The sequence below is a fragment of the Diospyros lotus genome, chromosome 5 (assembly GCF_014633365.1).
Source record: "Diospyros lotus cultivar Yz01 chromosome 5, ASM1463336v1, whole genome shotgun sequence".
Classification (NCBI taxonomy): Eukaryota; Viridiplantae; Streptophyta; class Magnoliopsida; order Ericales; family Ebenaceae; genus Diospyros; species Diospyros lotus.
Genome location: NC_068342.1, coordinates 2871853 through 2893036, shown reverse-complemented (window position 1 = coordinate 2893036; position 21184 = coordinate 2871853). Strand labels below are relative to the sequence as shown.

At 37.5% G+C, this 21184-nt stretch overlaps 3 protein-coding genes and 1 non-coding gene across 7 annotated transcripts; 2 read left to right on the top strand and 2 right to left on the bottom strand.

Annotated features, from left to right (window-relative positions):
* Positions 1-4641: 4641 nt before the first annotated feature.
* On the top strand, positions 4642-13465 carry LOC127801143 (uncharacterized). 4 transcript variants are annotated; one of them, XM_052336016.1, is made up of 11 exons: positions 4644-4936; positions 6098-6217; positions 6284-6392; positions 9687-9941; positions 10034-10146; positions 10424-10488; positions 11111-11358; positions 11432-11588; positions 12476-12516; positions 12608-12771; positions 13216-13465. In XM_052336016.1, exons 1-10 carry the CDS (start codon positions 4832-4834, stop codon positions 12739-12741), a joined length of 1347 nt encoding a protein of 448 aa, XP_052191976.1. In that variant the 5' UTR covers positions 4644-4831; the 3' UTR covers positions 12742-12771; positions 13216-13465. The 4 variants fall into 4 exon arrangements, 3 of the variants coding, with proteins under 3 accessions (XP_052191978.1, XP_052191977.1, XP_052191976.1); XM_052336018.1 differs by lacking the exon at positions 13216-13465 and having other exon boundaries at positions 4642-4936; positions 12441-12516; positions 12608-12759; XR_008022964.1 differs by lacking the exon at positions 13216-13465 and having other exon boundaries at positions 4643-4936; positions 11432-11575; positions 12441-12516; positions 12608-12659.
* Positions 13466-15307: 1842 nt separating this feature from the next.
* Positions 15308-16032, top strand: LOC127802444 (rapid alkalinization factor-like). Its single transcript, XM_052338266.1, has one exon. The coding sequence runs from the start codon at positions 15429-15431 to the stop codon at positions 15804-15806; it is 378 nt and encodes a 125-aa protein (XP_052194226.1). The 5' UTR covers positions 15308-15428; the 3' UTR covers positions 15807-16032.
* A 1915-nt stretch (positions 16033-17947) lies between these two features.
* Positions 17948-20754, bottom strand: LOC127801260 (pentatricopeptide repeat-containing protein At2g22070). The gene has a single exon (XM_052336200.1). The coding sequence runs from the start codon at positions 20499-20501 to the stop codon at positions 18144-18146; it is 2358 nt and encodes a 785-aa protein (XP_052192160.1). The 5' UTR covers positions 20502-20754; the 3' UTR covers positions 17948-18143.
* An 18-nt stretch (positions 20755-20772) lies between these two features.
* TRNAM-CAU (transfer RNA methionine (anticodon CAU)) lies at positions 20773-20857 on the bottom strand. The gene is given in 2 exon segments: positions 20773-20808; positions 20820-20857. It is a non-coding gene; the product is annotated as a tRNA-Met (tRNA).
* Between the last annotated feature and the right edge of the window lie 327 nt (positions 20858-21184).

Sequence of the window (21184 nt, the reverse complement as noted above, 5' to 3'; positions counted from 1 at the left end):
ATGTTCAGCAGTTGGCTCAGGGATAGGCGTTTCCAAGATATATGTGATTTTTTTCAAGTTTGTAATCAATTTCAAATTTAGAAGCCAGTCGTTGAAATTTGGTCCAGTTAGCCGGTTTGCGTCAACAAATTTAGAAAGTGCATTTAGTGAAGCCATTTGATATATCTGCAGAAAATAAGTAGATTATTAGATATCTTGTTTTCTTAACTATCTGATTTTGGTCTTTAAATCAAACAGTACCTCCCACTGAGTTTTTCAAATTCCTTACTCCCATTTGAAGAAAAAAAGCAAATTCACATTGGCATGAATTCTAGTGGGTATTTGGATTCTTATTAATTTTATTACTCCTCACATAATAGATTCTTGGAATAATAAATTCAATAAGTGGACAACGCTTGTCCAGTACATCTTATGTACGGCCCAAATATTTTGTTTCGGCTCCCAGTCCAATGTACCTCACATAATAGTTTCTTGGCAATTGAACATAGTTAAATCATACCATCACGCTGACAAGTCTGCACAGTTGAATATCGATTGCCTCACATAATAAATTCTTGGGTCACGATATTTGTGCATCCCCATCTCATCAAATGTTTTAAATAGAAATTAAAGTATTTTAATCAATGTGCAACCCCTATGTATCCATAGCCGATCAACACACAAATTAAAAAGCCCCAATTTCTACCGTGATGGAGAGCCCCGATTAGATTGTCTTAACTCTTAAGGTCCAACCGGTTACAATTTAATTTTATAAATATGGGAGATTTTTTAATTAATTGGTCTCACTTTTCACATGCAACATTTTAACATACATCAACTATGTAAATAAACATTGCATAAAATTAGTCGATATGGTCATGGACTCAATCATGCATTCTAAGCGCAATTCCAGCCATTGGAATTGTGCGGTGCATTCGTGGGTGTATAAATAAGGAAACGCCTATAACTATTACAAGCATAACCCTTTCACATAGGGTCTTCATTTCCTTGATTATTTTGCCATCAATGACTTCACTCCAAGTCGTGCCTCGATTGGTGTGAATCCATTGCTTTTACAATTTACTATAAACTACTTTTACAATAAAATTAAAAGCAATAAATAATTATTTTACAACCGTCATGAAAAAAAAGGCTACCTTCGGCACGCAGGCCGTTAAATAAAATAATCCATACATCCACATCACACATACATCATCTATGTAGTGTCCTAAGTCCATGACCAATACCGATATGCAACAAGGCATCCACAACATGCTATTAACAATTAAAAGCATATTATAAGCAATCATATGATTATTGGACAATTGTATAACTAATTATACATTGGTTTTTTTTTTTAATAATAAAATAAATAAATAAATAAAATAATAATAACAATTATTATTATTTATTTTATTCATTATTATTATTATTTTAAATAAAACAAATAAATAAAACAAATAATAATAACAATTATTATTATTTATTTTATTCATTATCATTATTATTTTAAATAAAACAAATAATAATAACAATTATTATTATTTATTTTATTTTTATTTTAAATAATAAAACAAATAAATAAATGAAATAATAATAACAATTATTATTATTTATTTTATTTATTATTATTTTAATTATTTTAAATAAAACAAATAATAATAACAATTATTATTATTTATTTTATTATTATTATTTTTTATTTAAAACAATTAAAAAAAATCTGCCAATGGCAGACAGGAGGGGGCCAGCCCCCCCACTGCGCGCACAGTGCGCGCACTGCGCGCGCATTGCGCGCGGTGGTCCGCGGGCGGGGCCCGCGCACCCACCAGCGCGCGGCGCTGGTGCGCGGGCCCTGCCCGCGCACCTGCCCGCGCGGCGCGGGCTAGCCCCGCGCCTTGCGCGCGTGGGCGCGCATCTGGGCGCGCCCATGCGCGCCCAACGCTCGCGTCTGGGCGCGCTGGGGCGCGCCCAGCACGCACCCAGCGTGCTGGTTGCCCCCCGGGATGCACCCGGTACTGCCCGTCCGCCCCGAAACAAATTCCGATACTTCCAGCTACGCCAAAACTGATTCCAGCACTGTCTAACAGTGTTAAATCAGTTTTAAAACGCTGCCGGCATGCAACTCTTCTTCGGATCTCATCCAAAATTATTTTATTTTTCAAAATACCAATTCAATGTCCAATAATCACATGAATAAAACCATAAAACTGAAAAACGATGGCTCTGATACCACTGTTGAGTTACATAGATCTTATCATATGCGCAGCGGAAATTAAAATTTAATTTGGAGGTATCCCGTTTTTCAGAAATTATGGTTTAATAAAACGAAGGCATAAACGAAAAATACCTCTTTGATGAAATCTTATTTCACCGTTAGATTTCCCGCCGTATAATCCTCCAAGTGTAGGATGCCGAGTCGGTCCACCCGAAATCACTTCTATTCAAGAATATCAAAGAGAGAAGATAAGTAGAAGAAATTTTTCACAAAAATTTCTAACTTACCTCTTGGATTCAAGAACACTTCTCCAAAATTCTCTCTACATTCAAGTGAATCAAGAAGACACTTGTTAAAGAATATAAGAGTTTGGAGCTATTTATAGTTCCAATTAAAAACTATTCTTCATTAAATGGGTTGGGCTTCTCAAGCCCATTCCATTTAATGCAATTGGACCAAGCCCAATCCAATGGAATTTATTTGAATCCAATAGTGCCATTGGGCCAAACCTAATGTACTAGCAAAAGGCCCAACCCAATCTATGATTAAATAATTACATTCATAATATAATTATTTAATTATTCTTATTTATCCAATAAATAAATGCACTATAATTAGTAATTATAAAATTACTAATTTATTTATTTTCTCTTTGAAAGTAATTTCTTTTTGGGTGGGACTTTCTGGGTCCACAAATAAATTGGCAACAAGAATAATCAACAATTAATTCTCGTAAATCATGAGTGACATTTAGCAATATATCATGATTACCCAATTTATTGTGAAGCGGGTATTGTGAACCTTTTACTACGTTACCATACAATACGGTCCTTCTATCATCCTATATCCCGACAAGATATGAGATCATGGTTAGTAGGTCGAATCTCTTAATCTTGTCATATGACCAAATCCAAAATCAATCTTGATAAATTATGACACAACCCGTATGGAACAAATTCCATCGTCATATTACCTCGGCCAAGGATTTATCGTCAAGTGATTACTGGATCGCATAGGATATCTTCCTCATAAATCTCGAGGTGATAGATTCCATGTCTAATGCACACATACCTCATGTATCACTGAATCAGGCACATAGATACGTATGATTATCCTTGATTAGAACAACCACATAATATCGTTGATATCCTAATCCACCAATACACAGATATCCATGTCATCTCAGGTCTAAGGACTAGTTGTAAAATCGCAGCTAACATTAAATCATTGACCCGTGAGAAATAACTCATGTGATTTAATGTTAACAGTCCCGTTCAGTGAACTCGTTCTTGTAACGAGCACCCACTTATCTTCCTTCTATAGCTCATACAGAATGGCACGAGACTCACCAACCTTATCTTTCAGTATCTCATACTGAAACAAGGAGGAAGACAATGTGCTGGCCTTTACGAGTTGCTATCATCCATGATAGGAATTCTATGGCCAGGAACATGTTTATAGTATAACAAATTGTGGATTATCCGTAACTCGTATTCTTAACACTTAAGAATGGTATCCACTTCTTATTATACTAATGGATATATGTTTTATAATTTAAACCATATTGCAATTTAAATAAAAACATAAACTTGCCATTTAAATAATATTTAAAGAATTACAAGATCGAGTCCCTTTGTGTCACTAGAACTAGTCTTTAGGGCTCATATCTAACAGCACAAGGGCATGGTGCATCGCCATGGTCGATCGAACATGGTAGAGACGTTCAAGGCCTTTTGATTGACAAAAACTACTGGCCATGGTGGGTGGTGGCGATTGACTGCATTTTTTGCGTGTTGGTAAAAAATTAAAAACTAGATTTATGAAAATCTAGCCATAAAATCTGGCCCATTTTTATGTATGTTAATCCTCTTGACTTGGCTTTTTTAATGGTAGGCTCTGATTATGTGAATCTCTCATTGGAAGTGGTTGTTGGCGATGGATAAGATGCAAGCGCCAGAGAGAGTAGAAAAAGAAAAAAAAGAAAAATTTATTTTTAAATTTTAAAAATAAAATTATATATTTATTTAAAATTTTAAAAATATAATATATATTATAATTAAAAATATAGGATAATATATAGTATATTATTAAGTATATTATATATATTATGTATAATAATATTTAATATAAAATATTATAATAAAAAGAGTTGATTTTATTATTTAATAATTAAATATTATAAATTATTTTTTTTCAAAATTTCAAAATAAACGAGTTTTTTAGTTTTCTATTTTAAGATATAATTTTTTAAAATGACAAAAAAAATTCATTTCTAAAAATCTCAAAACAAATATTTAAAGCATAAAATTAAAAATAAATTAAAAATTAAAAACTAAAAACTGAAATAGAGAATACCACCTAAAATTTTAACTCCTCCGGGTCGGGTTGAGTTAAGTGAGTCTGGCACTAAAATCGGGTTAAGGGGGAGTTGCATGTGATGCGAACGCATTGAATAACTGCCTGGGTGGTTCCTTTCCCGCCATGGCCCGGAGCTGCGCCTCAGCTTCTCCCATGTTCCTCCTATATAAATGCAGAAATGGAGAACTCAGAAGTAGGTAAACTTGAAGAAGAAGAAGAAGAAGAAGAAGCAGGAGGAGGAGAAGCGGTAAGGGAAAAGGGAAAAAAGCCCAAAAGATGGAGCTCAGCCTAAGCGGAAACGCTCTGAAAATCTTTGCCAGGTCCATCACGTGCCTCGCGCGCATAGGCAACGAGGTCGCCATTCAAGCTTCTCCTTCTCAGGTAATTAGATCCCTCTCCCCACCTTCATCTCTCTATCTTTCTCGTAACCCTAACTAGTAGATGCGATTTCGCCTAAATCGGTGGCATTTGGGCGAGCCAATCGTTTGAACGGGTTCGTTGAGCACAGCTGCTGCGCGCTCTTAATTTCAGGGTCGACTGTTGTTTGATACGTTTCATTATACTCATCCATTGCTACTACCCACTGGTTCTTTTTCCCGTTCTTAGGGTTTCGGGACGTATTCAATTTACTAGAAAGAACTATTTTTTTTTTTTTTTGTTTAATTTAGAAAATGTAGGACAAAAAAAATGAATAACGAATTTAGGATTATAAATGTCAAAATTTTGCCATTTTGACCCATCCCTACAGGAAAACTTTAAGCAAATTATAGAAAATGATAGAAGGCTGGACTGTCTGATTTAGTCTAATTTAATTGTTTGGCTTAATCAAAGTAATTACTTCATTTACTAGGGATTGTTCGTGTCCAATAGGATGAAAAGAAATGGATGAAGAGAAAGAAGAAGAAAGTGGCATGGTTCAATCAAAGAATTTATCGGTAGAGTCCTTGGTGTATATCTCTGTCAAATTCACACGTCTCTAGTGTATTAACTGATTCAAGACCATATTAGTGACTTTGTAGAGCTTGTGAATTTTCTTTTCTACTGCTTGAATACCTGTAGAAATTGAACATATGTTGCTAAATTGTTTGTAGGGGTTTTTGCTAAAAAATTGTGACACTGCTTTAAGAACCGAGTGACACCTGCCTGTGCTCTCGCTTTATTATTTAGTACTGATAACAAAATACTCCAAAAAAACACATACAAACAGTCGATTATCTTTCTATGTGTTTCCTTTGATTTCACAGCAACCAAACAGTGCATTTTGGATTCCCACAAAATACAAATACATCAAGAGAAATGAGGCATTAAGGGGAACAGCAATGAGACTTGGGAAGATTGGGACACTGGACACCTTTTTCTTGTTTTTTCCCCCCTTTTTTTGGGATATTTGCATATTGCCTCTGTTTGGCATCTAGACTCTATTGAGTTACTGTCAAATGCAAAATAATGGTATAAGGGAAAAGAGCTTGATAAGGACTGTCGGCTGTTCATGTAACTGCATTCACTGTAAGCTTAATCTCTTGAATTACTTTTTGCCTGCAGCTTACTATCCACATTCTCAACTCATCAAGGTCTGCCTATCAATCAATCACATTTAAGCCCAGCTTTTTTGATGCCTATACAGTTTCTGGTACCCAGGTGCAATGTAGCCTTCTTTTGAAGGTGAAGTCCTGTTCTCTAAATTTGGTTACGTTAAGATAATTGCAATACTAAATTTGATGTATATAGGCTATTTGTGCTGTTCTTAGGACACCTCTTACAAATATTGATCATCTGAGCATGCTATTGCCTGATCCTGATGCATCAAAAGTGCAATGGACTTTACAGTGCTACAATGGTAAGCTGTTAGTTGCCCGTATTTTATCTACTTCTATTTCTGATCTTATAAAATAAATCAGTTGTCCTATATGTGGATCTTATATACAGGGATTAAGATTTTGGTGCAAGAGATAAGTGCATAATAGTGGGAATGCACAGCAGAAGCCTGCAACACATGCTCTTTATCTTATATTTAATGCTATTAGTGCCAATTAATATTCATGCCAAAAGAAAAAGATCAATAAACTTGCATTGTTTTCATGCCCTTTAATATCTACCAGATACCTGACTGAATGCTTCATGACTTCATAACACTATGATGGCCAAAGCAAGCTTTGCCATTATGCTTGTCCTTCACATTTTACATCAGCTTTGACTGCTGCCTTTTAAAATTGTAGGTTACCTCCAGAAATGTTATAAAAGAAAGAAAAACCATGGTATATCAGATTTGCACGTGGCTTATTCAACATCATATTGATCAACAGCTGGACCTTATCCTAACCAAGTTAGGGTCTGTGGCACAACATTTATAATGTCAATTGACTTCTAATAGTCACATTGACCAATACAAATCCACACAAAAGTGTCAACTGAAAAAATGAATGGTCTTTTAATCCTAGTTCAATCAAGAAGCACACGAGTACAATAAATAACAATCATCTTCCTGCTAATTTTAGGAAGATTCTAACTGCTATACAAGAACCTATTTTTAGAAACTATAAATAAAGAAACAAAAGGCTATATACAGATTTACATTCCTACTTTAGATGATCCTATCCTAGGCACAAGATCAACTAAGAATAGAAAGATATAAGAGACTAATTGATTGACTAAAAGAACAACCAATCGTAATCCTTAGATATCGACTAAATTAGGAAGCTTCCATTCCTTGCTGCTGCCTTGCATTAAATACTCGCTAACAAAAAGAATAATGTGGCAAAATTTAACATCGGATGTCCTTCCCAATGCAACCCTCTACCAAGGGAATTATGAGATATGTTGGGTCGAGACAACTCTCGGCCACTTCTCAAATAGTAAACAATAAATAGAGCCAACAAACATTCACAGAGGCTTCAAAACTGTAAGCATGTAAATACACAAGAAATAGAAATAAATCAAACACAGAACGCAAGCAATTTTTACCGTGGTTCACCCGTTAAAGAGGGCTACATCCACGTTGAGCTCCGGCAAAGAGAGCTCACTACACTATCGGGAAAAATCGATTACAGCCTCAATATACACAATCTCACTCTCTAATCTCACTGTACAAAACAACTCTCAAATCAAATCGGCCCCATAATCACAGAAATTACAGATTAGAGGCTTACACCCTAGAGAGAAAAATAGCATACGTATTGTAACAGTTGGCACCAGGCGGCGCCCATGCGTGAACCTGTGCGCACGGCAAGGCCGCACGCAGCCATGCGGCTAGGGCGCCAGGCGCGCACCCCTGGCCATGCCGCGTGGGTGGCCATGCGCCACCCACCCCTTTTCCCTTGCTGCCACGTGGCAGCATGAGGGAGACCCCTAGCAGCCCAAATTTTCCCCCCTTGGCTGATTCCTCCTCTTCTGGCGCCTATAAATAGCGTTGTTTCATCGCTGTGAATGCTCCGTAAGTTTTAACGCGCCAAAACTTGGCCCGTGTGTGTACGTGAGATATAAAAATGTTTTAAATTTATTTAATAGTGCCATTTATGAATCAGTCGCATGTTTTGCTAAATTAATTAGCGATGTATCGGCGATAATTAAAATTGCGCGTTTAATTAAATAATTTTTATTTTACGATTGTATAGAAAATTGGAACGTGAAACCAACGCGCAGCACGAGATTAACGCGTGGTAAGGTTTAATATGGTTTGCGTGTAAATTTATTTTGGCATGACTTGTAATAGACTGTGGAAGAAGTGTCTAGGCATGAGGCTGTAGATTTGGGCCGTGTGAGTCTCGAGATGAGGTCCTAAATGAAATCGGTGGGGCCACCAAAATCCGGTTTAGGGTGAGGTGGACAGGCCAGCATGCATGATGCACTTCACATTATTTTATAATTGTCATACATTTTAATTTACTACAACTCATATTACCCTTACTGAGTCTCCAGGACTCACCCCTGTATTTTCCCACTAACCCAACAGGTGGCTCGGGATCCGAGAAAGGAAAGGCGGTGCTAATAGATGAGCCGCCAGTTGGCAATGACTGTTAACCGTGGGGGTGTGGGTTAACCTCGAATATTAATAATGTAATATAACTATTGTGTGATAACTATGAGTGTCGGATATGGCTTAACCTGAAGTAAACCGAAACCAAGTTAAGGTTCCCACTATGAGAAAACCCAGTAGGGTAGGGAACTTGTACCTGTCGGCTACGGCCAAAAACTGAGATATGTTTAATTATGTTTGGTGGTTGAAGTAATTTATTAGGCTTGTTGATATAATTTGTTGGGAATTGGATTTATGCTCCAAGGGCCTAATCAGGTACGAGGCTCGGGTGAGTTTCCGCTGTCCTCGCAATTAACTCCTGAGCTCTCGTCCGATCGAAGGCGGCGAAGGCTGGACCCCACCCAGGGTGCTCATATTATTTAAAAGATTTATATTAGCAAGGGCATAACCGTCTTTCGAGCAGGCCGGGGTTGTGATGTAGGTTATGGTAGCACCCGTTAGTGGGGCAGGGCGTCACACGTATCAACTATACGGAGAGAATGAAACCAAAGAAATGAACAGAACAAACCCTAAACAAGGCTGAAAATCAGAGACTGTGCGCTGAGGATCTTGAGGCAACTGTAGAAGATATAAAGGGGAAATCAGCGGTGTAGATCAAGTCGTATAAAGGCACCATCGACGATCGGGGAAGTAGCAGGCAAAACGACAAGGTAAAGCACGCCAAATGAAACAGCAGAAGCGGTCGCCGTTTTGGCCATTCGCTCAAGGGCCCAAAACGCTGCCGTTTTGGGCAGCCAAGAGGGTTGCCAAAAGACCCTCTTGCCCCTCCGTTAAACGCTGCCGTATTGAATCTTCACATAAATTCAACAAGATAAAATTCCAACACCATCTTTATATGGAAAAGTTTCATGAGATGGCAGTGAATGAAGATAATCGATATGGTCATGTTCCACTGCATAGTTGATATTATGAAACCAACTCGTTCTACATTCTTATGGACCTAATATAACTGTAGATTCTTAATGCACCATCTTATAAAGTTTGTAGTTGGTGTAACAGTGATGAATATCATGTAATCTTTTCATTTATATATACATATGTGTATATTAATATTAATCAAATACCCTTGTAAAAGAACTTGTGGTGAACATCCTGCAGGAGGTATGAGGAAAGCCTATTGGATTACTTGCAATGTTGAACCTGACATACAACACCTTTCTCTTGATAGGAGAAAGCTTCCTAGTAGCTTTGTGGTGAGGCCTCGTGATTTGAACAGGTTGCTAGGTAATTTCCAATCAACCCTTCAGGAGATTACTGTCATTGCAACAGAGCACACATCCTTACCTCCTGATTTGGCAAGTGAAATTGGAGGGAAAGCTGTTGAATTTAGAAGTTATATAGACCCGACAAGAGGTATATTAAGATTATCCTCTTTCTTTTTTTTTTTGTTACTGTTGTGAACTTATCTTATGCAGATACTTAATGATTGCAAGTTTCAATTGTAGAGAATGACTCATCATTATACACTCAGCTATGGATTGATCCGACTGAAGAGTTTTTGCAATATACTCACACAGGGGACCCTGTAGATGTTACATTTGGTATGAAAGAATTAAAGGTATAGTTAACAGCTGTAGGAGTTAATTGTTTTTTGTATTATCAATACAGCCATCCTAGTGACAAGCCTTGTTATCCTTTAAAATGACTTGATATCCACCTAAGTTCAATGCCTCCATTATTGTGCCAAAAACACTCTCAGTTCAGATCTCAAGTCTGTTTTATTTGTTGAAGCATTTCATGAAACTTATTTCACTTTCAAATTTCATGCATTTATTTCTGTTAGTTGGGTGAAATTTAGTATCCATCTTAACTAGTTTCTCCATGCTTAATTTCAGGCATTTCTTGCTTTTTGTGAAGGATGCGAAGTTGATATCCACTTTTATTTTGAGAAAGCTGGCGAGTATGATGTTTGTACTTTACTTGCCATTTATTTGTCTTCAGTTTGCTTCTTTTTTTTTTTTTTTTAGTCTTTTCAGTTCATGTTTCCTTGTAATCTCTCCCCCACCCCTCCTTGGATAAAAAAAAAAGGGGACATTATAGTATAGATCCCAGGTTGTTTTGGTTCATGGTACCACATTATATGCTGATATAAATTGTCACCACATGAAATGTAGAGTGCAATGGAGCTTCAAACATTTCCTTCAGTTCAGATTTGAATTTGATCAATTGAATGACTTCTTTGAAGTCTTAGATGTTCAATGAACATTGCTAAAATGATTTTATCTTTTAGTTAATCATCTTCAGTTGGATTGTAAATCTATATGACACAAACAGAAAGTTCTAGGTAGCCTCTAGTATTCTTTAATATATATAAATTGTCTAGTTGCTGATTTGGCTGAGATGCAAATATTGTACTTTTTGGCATCATATTTCTACACACACAACTGAACTTTAAGTAGGGAGTGCACTATTTATAAGGCATCATCTCATTGCCCTTGTTGCTTTCTGTTTTGTATGTATGATTTGTCATTTCAAGTATGGTTTTGATCTTAAAGAAAATAAGAAATATACTTGTCACACAGGCCTATTCTAATGGCACCAAAATTTGGTCTAGATGATGGATCAACTTCAAATTTTGATGCTACTCTAGTACTTGCGACAATGCTTACATCACAGCTCCATGAACAAACTCCCTCCGAACCCCCACCTGCAGCTGCCACAATGCATGGTCAATCCAGTCATGGTACTGGGTCCCAAGCACAAGAGAGAACAAGAGGGCACGTCTCTGAGCATGCATCTGAGCACACCAGAATTTGGTCTGACCTTTCAGGTATTTTTAATCACTGGTTAATTGGTGATTGAATATTTTCTGTCAGAGACTTTTCTAAATCCAACCCAAATAGGAAGTGGAGCTAGAAATAGTAGCGGTGCTGAAGAAAGGCAGGTTGATAGGGGAAGAGATCCAAATGTTGATGATCAAAGGGAGATTCAGAGAATTAGCACAATGCACATTTCTAAAGCTGCGTCTGCTGCTGAAAATGTGGCAGGTGGTCATAATCTGTATCCTAAAATTTTCTATTTGGTTTTGCATGAGCCACAGAGAGCATGCCTTCCCAGTAACAAAAGCTTTTACAGTTGTGTTTGTGCTGTTTTACTGAAAAGACAAACTTCATAAGAGTAATGATATTCTCCAAGCAACAAGTTGAGCAGTATCCAGATACTAAAAAAGTTGAATTCTTTATTTTCTTCTATTCATCATTTTTTTTCTGAATAGGAGTGGAGTACATTAAATTTGTACCCAGACACCAAGGGCCATAGTTGTCCTGATCAGCTTCTGTTAAGCCTCTGCTATAATGACTGTTAAAAGTTTTTGTGATATGTAGTGCTATTTATTGCGACCTTGCCATTCCAGCTGGGGAGCATTTTCTCCATGAACTTCTAGAGATTTCCAGGAGAATAAATTATCATTAATAGGTTATCATTAAGAGTAGACAAAATTTGGCATTTGTTGTCAGGATCAGTAAAATATGGATCTATCATGCAAAAACCATGTAGTTGACACCTGAACATTATGAAGGCAATGATATATGATCTTTGCTGATGATAAATACACATCTGTAGCGTAGAATTTTTTTCAAATGTCATCACCATGAAATAGGCTGGGCATGTCAAATTAATCAACTTACAGAAACTATAACCTATAACAGTTAAATGGTCAAAAACTGAGCGTTTCTGATGAGTTCAAATGACAACGTGATATGGTCAATAAGGGTCATAAATATTGTAAACAAGTTGTGTACTTGAAGCATTTAGTTGACTGTGTTGTACCTATCCAACAATTCATATGCTATGAAGTTGGAATCCATGTTGGATAAACCCTGATGATGTTCAAATCAACTGTATCTTTCCTAGAAATTTGAGCATAAATCTCTTGACTTATGTGTTAGCAACCATCCAGTGGAAATGGACCGTGCACAAGAACCTCAAGGTCATACAAAATGCTCATTTATTTGAGTTGATCTTTCAAATATGATCAGTCCTGCAATAGCTGATGTGATATTGCTTATTGTTGCTATCAGGTCGGGCAGAAAATGTAGGTCATAGTTTGTCGCAACGCCATCCGAGTAACTGGGTGGATGCTGGTGATGATGAAGACGAAGGGGATGAGACTGAACTATGCGTGCAAGCGACACCACCATATCATGAAGAATGATAGCACTCATATCATTATCTTAATTTATAGGTAAAAGATAGGCTGCCATATCTCATCTTTGTCCAAACATGCTTAATCTTTCTGACTTTACTCTCTTTTCTGTGAACTAGTTTCGGTATTTTCACCTTCCCTGACTTTTTTTAGTCTGTCAAGACGGTTCTTGATTGGTACATTTGCCGTTTTAAGAAGCAACTTGGGTAAATTCTGTGCAACAAGTGCTTGTCTAAATAATTGGTTCTGGCGCCTCTATTGATTTGTTCTAGTAACATGCTAAATTTGATTTAATCATGTCCACTATTTCTTCTTCTGGCTTCTCTCAAGATAGACACTTTGGGACGTCACTGCGGCCCTGACTTCCCCATGCATGCTCTGCATTTCCTCATTTGAATGTCAGACAATACTTTACCTGAAAGCTGGCTCTGTTAGATTTTGTTCATAAGCGTCAATAAAATGTGATTCATTGTATCTGTGCAGGTTGTAATACTGGAAGCTTTGCTGCAGCAGCAAGTAGGGATGAAACGTTGCATATATCGACAGGTGCAAGAATATATTGCTTATGCTAATGCTATTGTGTATGTTTTTCTGCTTTTTGAGTCTCTCGTAGTGGAAGAAGAAACATTTAGGAGGTTAAGAGAGCATAATGAACATCTAGCGTATGTATGTAAACAACCTCCAACCTTTAGGTGGTGTATTTTAATGATTTGCTTTAATGGGTTTGAAGGTATGGAGCACAAGTGTGTTTTTACTTTTTGAATAAGCTCCAGGGGTGGGTAATTATGTAAGATGATTTGGAGATGGAAAGAAGAATAAGTAAATTTACAGGTTAGGTGAGGCATACGGGGAAGGACTTGTTTGGAAGCATAGAAAATTGGGGGGGGGGGGGGCTTGATTTTCTCACTCATGCCTTTTTCTTCCAGATTATTCAATAATCAAGTGGGTATGGCAAGAAAGTAAAATAATACGAGTCGAGAGAATTCATTATCATTAGCAGACAGAAAAGTTAAATATTTAATAGTAATTGGAATCATTTCAGTCACTCTTATTTAGTGATAATTTCTTATTTCATATTATCCAAAATGATGATTATAAGTCAAAAGTCAAGAGTAATTTTTCTATTTTTATGTCGCTACTCATTGAGTATTTTACTCTCTAATTTTAGGAAAATGCTATTGGTACACTCATTTTATACATCTTGAGCTATAAAATAGGATATTATGACAAAAAATCCCTCATGAGACGCATAGAGGCGCATGGAGAGACGCAGGGTATTTTGGTCATAATATTCTTTGTGTAGTCTAAAATATACAAAAATAATGTACATATAGCATGATCCATAATTTTATAGCAGTGTGATTTAAAGATCCTAAGCACGTACAGCTGGCTTTGGGAACGCGCAAACACCGCCATTTCTCATCCGTGATCGTGAGTGGGACCCCCCCTCCCCCTCTCTGTAACGGCTACCCCCCACACCCGACGTTCCCCCTGACGCCGTTAGTGCTCCTCCCCTCTCTGTAACTGAAATGTGAGAAAATTATCGCTTTGTCGCTACGTGCGAAACGGACAAAATAACGGAGGTTATAATCTACTATTGTTACTATTATATATATAATATATAATATTTTGTGTACTAAATTATTTATTAAATTGGAACGGAGAATCTTTGACGGCGACGGCCGTGCGCGTGGGACCAGACAGAGACGTTGACGGAAAACTGAACCGGCCGGTGGGAGAAGACGTGTTCGGTATGAACGAGGCGAATTCTGTCGCAGAGAAAACCCTATGCCCCATGTCTTTTAAATATTAAATAAATCACTAAATGTCTATTTTTAAATTAATTGAAGTATTGTAGCATTAGAAGAATCAAATAAATTAATGTATTTTTAGATAAAAAAATCATCGTTACCTTTGATTTTAATGATTTTCTTAATTTTATTAAGGATACTAAGTTTATTCATAATCAAAAGAAGTTCACGTAATTATAAATTAATTTAAAGAGCCCTACACTCTTGTAACTTTAAGTGGATTTGACTTATTTCATTTTTTTAAAAATAAAATAATAAATTTAACCTTAGGAATAGAAAATTTAAATTCTCTCTCTAATCTCTACAGTCCAACAGTTGTATAATTATTCTATTCTTGACAACTCAGTTGGCCAAAGTTCCGTTGGTGGGCTACTAACGAGGGCCTCGTTTTTATTTTATTTACGAAGCTACCCTTTTGCAGGGAGATTGGAGAATTATTTTTATAGACATTTATATAATTTGTTTAATGTTTTGGTTCTTATTTTTTAATTTTTTTTTTAAAGCACATTTTGGACTTCAATTTGAGTGAAATTTATCCTAAAAAAATAATATATAAATATTTTGCATAAGGTCAATAAGGAGAGACAATAAACTCAATTCCAAGACCATTTTTGTTAATTAATAACAGCTTTGATGATGATAAACATTATTATTGTAATGATTTAAAATGAAAAAAGTGAGTGGTGTCAATTACGTAAATAACGAGAAAAACAAGGGCGTTTGATTATTGTGAACTGGTTTTAAAATACCCCTTCTCCCTCTTGTCTTCGACCATTCCATTGAGACAGACGCTCACAGCTCAGCGCACAGAGAAACGAAAGAAGATCGAAACCCGAGAGAGAGAGAGAGAGAGAAACTATCTTCAGGTCTTCGGGCAGAACAGCAATGGCCAAATCTTCAGGTTTCTGCACAACCTTTGCTCTCTGTTTCATCATCCCAGCTCTGCTCATCCTCTCATCGTCGCACAACGCCGTCGCGAGTAGCCACCACGAGCAGCCTCTGACCGGGTGGATGCCGTCGAGATCCGGATGCCGGGGGACGGTCGGCGGCTGCCTCGCCGCCGGCGACGCGGAGGAGTTCGACCTCGACTCCGAAGCCAGCCGGCGCATCCTCGCCACCACGCGCTACATCAGCTACGGCGCGCTGCAGAGGAACAGTATCCCCTGCTCCCGACGTGGCGCCTCCTACTACAATTGCAAGCCCGGTGCACAGGCCAATCCCTACTCCCGCGGGTGCAGTGCAATTACTCACTGCCGCAGTTAGTTTCCCTCATCTTCATTTTCCCAAGAAGAAGAAGAAGAAAAAAGATCAATTTATTTTATTTTATTTTTTAATTTGTTGAGATGGGATTGCTTGTTATATATGATTGGAGAATAGAAAGATTCTGACGAGTCTTTGCTGTCTTCCATATCTATATATATATATATATATCTAAATCTGATATTGTTATTGTCTCTATAAGATCAATACTTAACTATTCCTTTGTCAATTATCTTGCTCCTAATATGTGCTCTTTAGGTTCAATTGGTTTCTATTTCGGGGTGGTTGCTGTTTGTTTCCTAGGAAAATCAACATTTTCCAGCTGGGCTTTGGGGGGGTTTGTTTTTTCCTTCTTTATTTTTGGCTTATTCTTTATCTTTTATACCATTGATGCATACAATTAATTTGAAAACCAAAACTTATAATTAGTTATACGATAGCTAATTAATGTGTTCATTTTCTCCATTTTTGAAAACTTTTCATGTAATCTTAATTTGGTAAAACTTCAAATAGATTGTATGTAATTGTAATTAAGAACGAGTAATGATTTGTCTCTTTATAGACACGGCGCAACGATAAAACATTAAAAAAATAATAAGAATACTGGAGATTCGAATGTTAATGGTGTTTTGGAGGTTCGAAGTCGTCTTCGTGGAGGCAAGGTTATGGTGCACCTTATCGCTCTTTCGGGGGTTCTGTCCGTATAACGTAAAGGTAGGGTTTATGGGAAGGGAAGTCATTTTTTGAAAATTCACTTTAACTGTGTATAGGTTATGATCGTATTTAGATTAATTCAGAGAATAAATTAGAGAAAAATGCCATTTTTTTTCAAAATTAATCTGAGGAAGCTAGAAATGTGAGTTATAAAAAAAAACAGGTAATGACCTTTTAGTAAAGAAGTGAATTGTCAACTTTCTCAATTCTAGTAATGAATGCTCAGCCAGTTACATTTAGAGTTTTAATTATATCCTTTTACATTATTTTCTTCCTTCTTTTTTATTAAATGCGACTTATTATCCGTACTTTTTGTCATCCAGAAAACAAAACTGGAGTAAAGGGCACTTTTCTGGGAATATTTTGTGTTTCCTTTAGGTGGGGTGGGGGCTAATGTTTTCATCTTACATATGGATAATTATGGCCATCATGCATGCCCCTCAAACAATTGCCCATTATCTATGTAGAAAATCATTCATTTTGGCTTCTCACAAAATTTATAACATCAGAACCACCACACTAGCACAGGTCAATCAGCCCAAATTTCTACCAAATTAAAATAAGAAAAATGGGCAATGATAGGGCCAAGATTATCTTTTTACTTTCTCAAATACAGTTCTTTTTTTTTTTTTTGTAAAAAATTCATTATCCAATGAGAATATTAGTATTGCTCTCTGGTTGTACACCATTCATTTTGGCCAGTGTACCACTCTAATTAGGGAGTAGTTGAATTGAATTGGCACTGGCCGGCATCGTGTAAGGGCGGGCATTACAAGCTAAAATTGCCAGATATTTGTACAAATTATGGCAGCCAGTGTCATATTATCATTATTGCACCATGATAATATGAGTTTTCATGCTTATTGATGCTTATTGATTAAAATAAAGAAACAATATGATAGTGCCACTATACTATTGTTGTCCAAAGATTTTACAGAAAATGAAGGTATATGTAAGAATTTGGAACCAGAAATGTCTGCATACCAGATTTTAATGTTCTTTTAGGTCTCATTCCGACAATAATTCCATCAAATCACCAATTAGGGGCGTATACGGTGCTATTTGATCAATTTAAACTATTTTCAGTAAGCCAAATCACTGGTGCGATTTTTCGATCAAATCAGACAGCGGTCTGGTTTGGGTGCGACCAAACCGCACCGCATTTGCAATCTGGTTTGGTGCGATTTACCACGATTTGAAAATAACTATTAACAACATATAATATATTATAAAAATATTAGATAAAATAATGATAAATTATTATAATCTATTGATAATTATAATAGTTATATATTATTATAAAAATATAGGGTGAATTTTTTTTTTTGACCACAAAAAAAAAAAAAAATCGATCGGTTCAATTTGATTTAGTTTGGTCGATTTTTGCAATGTACCAATTTTTTTGAACACGCCATCACCAATGTCCCATTGTCCTCCCGGTTGGATAGTTTTGTCTTAAAAGGAGTCAGTCTTTGTGGAGAAAGAAACTTACATCCGATGTCCTCAAAAAGAGGCCTTCACCAAGGAATTTAAACATAAAACCAAACATAGTTATCGTTAAGAATTTAAATCTGAGGTTCATTAGATTTTGCCCAGTAATGTGTGAATCTAATTTTGTTTGCTATCCTACCAATAATCGCGGCAAGAACACAAGCCATCCCTGAAATGGTGAAACCGAGTAGCATCTCTCACTATAATTTCTCTTCCCACAAGTTTGGAGATAAATTTGATGGCAGAGTGACAATCATCACAAACTCTCAGATTTTTCATGATCCTCAGAGTGGTGTGCTCCGCAGTATTCAGCAGCCCAAATGCAATGGCAAGCTTTTCACTGTGATGCCTAAGAATCTGCTCTTTTACCTCTCCATCAAGGTCGTGCAACACAGCTTCAGTGTTGGGGATGAAGCCCATTTTCTTTATTTCCTTCCATATTTTTCCAATCATCTGATAGATTGCATCTCTCTGCGGGTGCAGTGCATCTTCAACCCCGAAGACATGGACGTCATCTCTGATTTGAACCCAACTAAACCCCTGTTCTTTCTTGACTTGCTTATCCTTCATTGACTTCCTGATTTTAGCAGCCTCTTCCCATTTTCCACAGGCGGAGTAGGCATTAGCAAGGGCTGAGTACGCCCCGCTATTTTCGGGATCAATAAGAAGCAATCTGTCTGCGGCAACTTTGGCCAGCTCCACATTTTTGTGAACTCTACACGAAGCTAGGAGTGAACCCCAAGCTATGACATCTGGTTCGATTGGCATGCTTACTACAAAATCGTGCGCTTCCTGCAGCAATCCAGCACGACCAAATAGGTCGATCATACAAGCATAATGGCTTAGGGTTGGTTCGATACCATGCTTATCTTTCATAAGCTTGTAATAGCTTTGGCCTTGTTCAACCAGTCCCACGTGTGTACAGGCAGAGAGCACACCAACATATGTGATATGGTCAGGCTTGATACCAAACCCCACCATCTTCTCAAACAGCTCTATGGCTTCCTCTCCAAGCCCGTGTTGAGCCAATGCTATGATCATGGAGGTCCAAGAAACAGTATCTCTGTTTCCATTTATGAGGCCGAACACACGCCTTGCACCATCGATGCTTCCAGATTTGGCATACATGGTAATCAAAGCATTGCCAACAGAAACAGTCACTGCTTCCCTTGACCTTATGGCTCTGGCATGGATTTGTTTGCCATGATCCAAAGAAGCTAAGCTAGAACAGACACTCAACATTGCTGCTAGGGTGTAGCTGTTAGGCCTGGGGCCGTCTCTAACCATTGATCTGAAAAGCTTTATTGCATCGTCGTTGAAGCCATTCTGCATGTACCCAACTATCATTGCTGTCCAAGCAACTACATCGTGATCTCTCAAAGAGTCGAATATCTGTCTGGCTGGGTTTAGATCTCCAACCTTGATGTATCCATCCAGAATGGCTGTAAATGCTATTACGTTGAGATTGGAAGCCTCATTTTGCTGTAAAACCTTTTTGGCAATTCCAACTCCTCCAGATTTCGAGTACATGGAAACCAAAGCATTTCCAACTGCCCCAGAAACATCAAACCCAGTTCTGATAATGTGGCCATGGATTTGCTTCCCAAGATTCAACTCCTCAAGATTGGCGCAAGCTGACAGAACACTTGCCAAGGTGAAATTATCTGGCTTCAAAGTTGTTTCTCTCAACATTGTGGTAAACATGTCCAGTGCCTCAAGATCATATCCATGCTGATTGTAACCCGTGATCATCGAATTCCAAGATACTAAATCGCGTTCACTCATCCGCTCAAACTGCGCGAGGGCAAGATCGGGTCTTCCAGAATACATATGCAGCGAAATCATCGCATTCCAGCTCGATATGCTCTTCAACTTCATCCTATCAAAAACAATCTTTGCTGTCACTGGGTCACCTGTCTTTGCATACATGTTGAGGAGAGAATTCGCAACGCTGACATAGCTACTGAGCCCAAGTTTAACAACAAAGGAATGAACCTTCCTTCCCAAATCCAAAGCTTCTACAGCAGCACAGGAGGCAAGAACACTGGTCATTGTGAACTGGGTAGGAGAAACTCCATGTGAAACCATATCTAGGAACATTTTAACTGCGCTTGCAACCCTTCGCATTTGATTATAACCCACAATCATTGCAGTCCACGAAACAGAATCAGGGTCAGGCATTTGCCCAAAAATATGAAGTGCCGCATCAATCCAGCCCTGTTTTGCATAAGCTGATAATAGCGTATTCCAAGAAGATATGTTCTTTTCAGGCATTTCATCGAATATTTGGCGGGCCTCGAAAAGATACCCACTTTTGGCATACAAATTCATGAGATTATTCATCAAGAACACACTGATGTGAAGCCCGGATTTAATAATCTGGCCGTGGATTGACCTTCCCGCAAACAGGTTTCTGGTCTTGAGGCTTGTTTGGAGGATCGATGCATAAACATCCAAGAGAGGCGCAGTTGAAGGTGCAGCAGAAGACGGCATTGAAGCTACTGCTGCACAACAAGAGAAGCCCTTTATTCCATTTACTATACGGTGCCCTTTATTCCATTTAAGAGCCCAAACCTGCTCAGATAGTGTCGTGGGAAAATAGCAGATGAAATCAGAGGAGCTTCCACGGCTGATTGCCAGTGAATGAAGAAAACGGTAGAGATGGTGCTAGCGATTTGGAAATTGGAAGATAACCAGAATGCTAGATTGTACGATGTTTGGAACAAGAATAACAAGTTTTTCCCTCTGAAATTGGAAAAAGCAATGGGGTGAGAGAGGCTCGAACTCTCGACCTCAGGATCACTCAGAAGCTATGAGACCTACGCGCTAGCCAACTGCGCCACCACCCCAGCTGTGATGCAGTGTCCCGTACTTCTCTATCTGTTCTCTATCCGTACCTATTGAAATTGGTAGAATTAATAAGTACTCGTTTAATTTTAAAATTATAATTATTTACTCACTAAATTTTAAATTATAATCAATTGCTCACTTAACTTTACTCAACGTCAGCTGTCTATCACTCATTATAACTCCATTAACTATTACAAACATAAAATACTAACAAAATTTGACATGGTTAACGAAATCTGTTGTGACAACAAATAATTTAACATACACTTACTGAACTTTACTCAATTTCAACTATCGATCACTCCGTTACATCACCGTCTGATCTT

Coding starts and splice junctions, on each gene's coding strand:
- LOC127801143 (XM_052336016.1), top strand. CDS start 4,832: ATGGAGCTCAGCCTAAGCGGAAACGCTCTGAAAATCTTTGCCAGGTCC. Junction 9,942..10,033: donor TTATATAGACCCGACAAGAG/GTATATTAAGAT, acceptor TTTCAATTGTAG/AGAATGACTCATCATTATAC. Junction 11,589..12,475: donor GTGGCAGGTGGTCATAATCT/GTATCCTAAAAT, acceptor CTTATGTGTTAG/CAACCATCCAGTGGAAATGG.
- LOC127802444 (XM_052338266.1), top strand. CDS start 15,429: ATGGCCAAATCTTCAGGTTTCTGCACAACCTTTGCTCTCTGTTTCATC.
- LOC127801260 (XM_052336200.1), bottom strand. CDS start 20,501: ATGCCGTCTTCTGCTGCACCTTCAACTGCGCCTCTCTTGGATGTTTAT.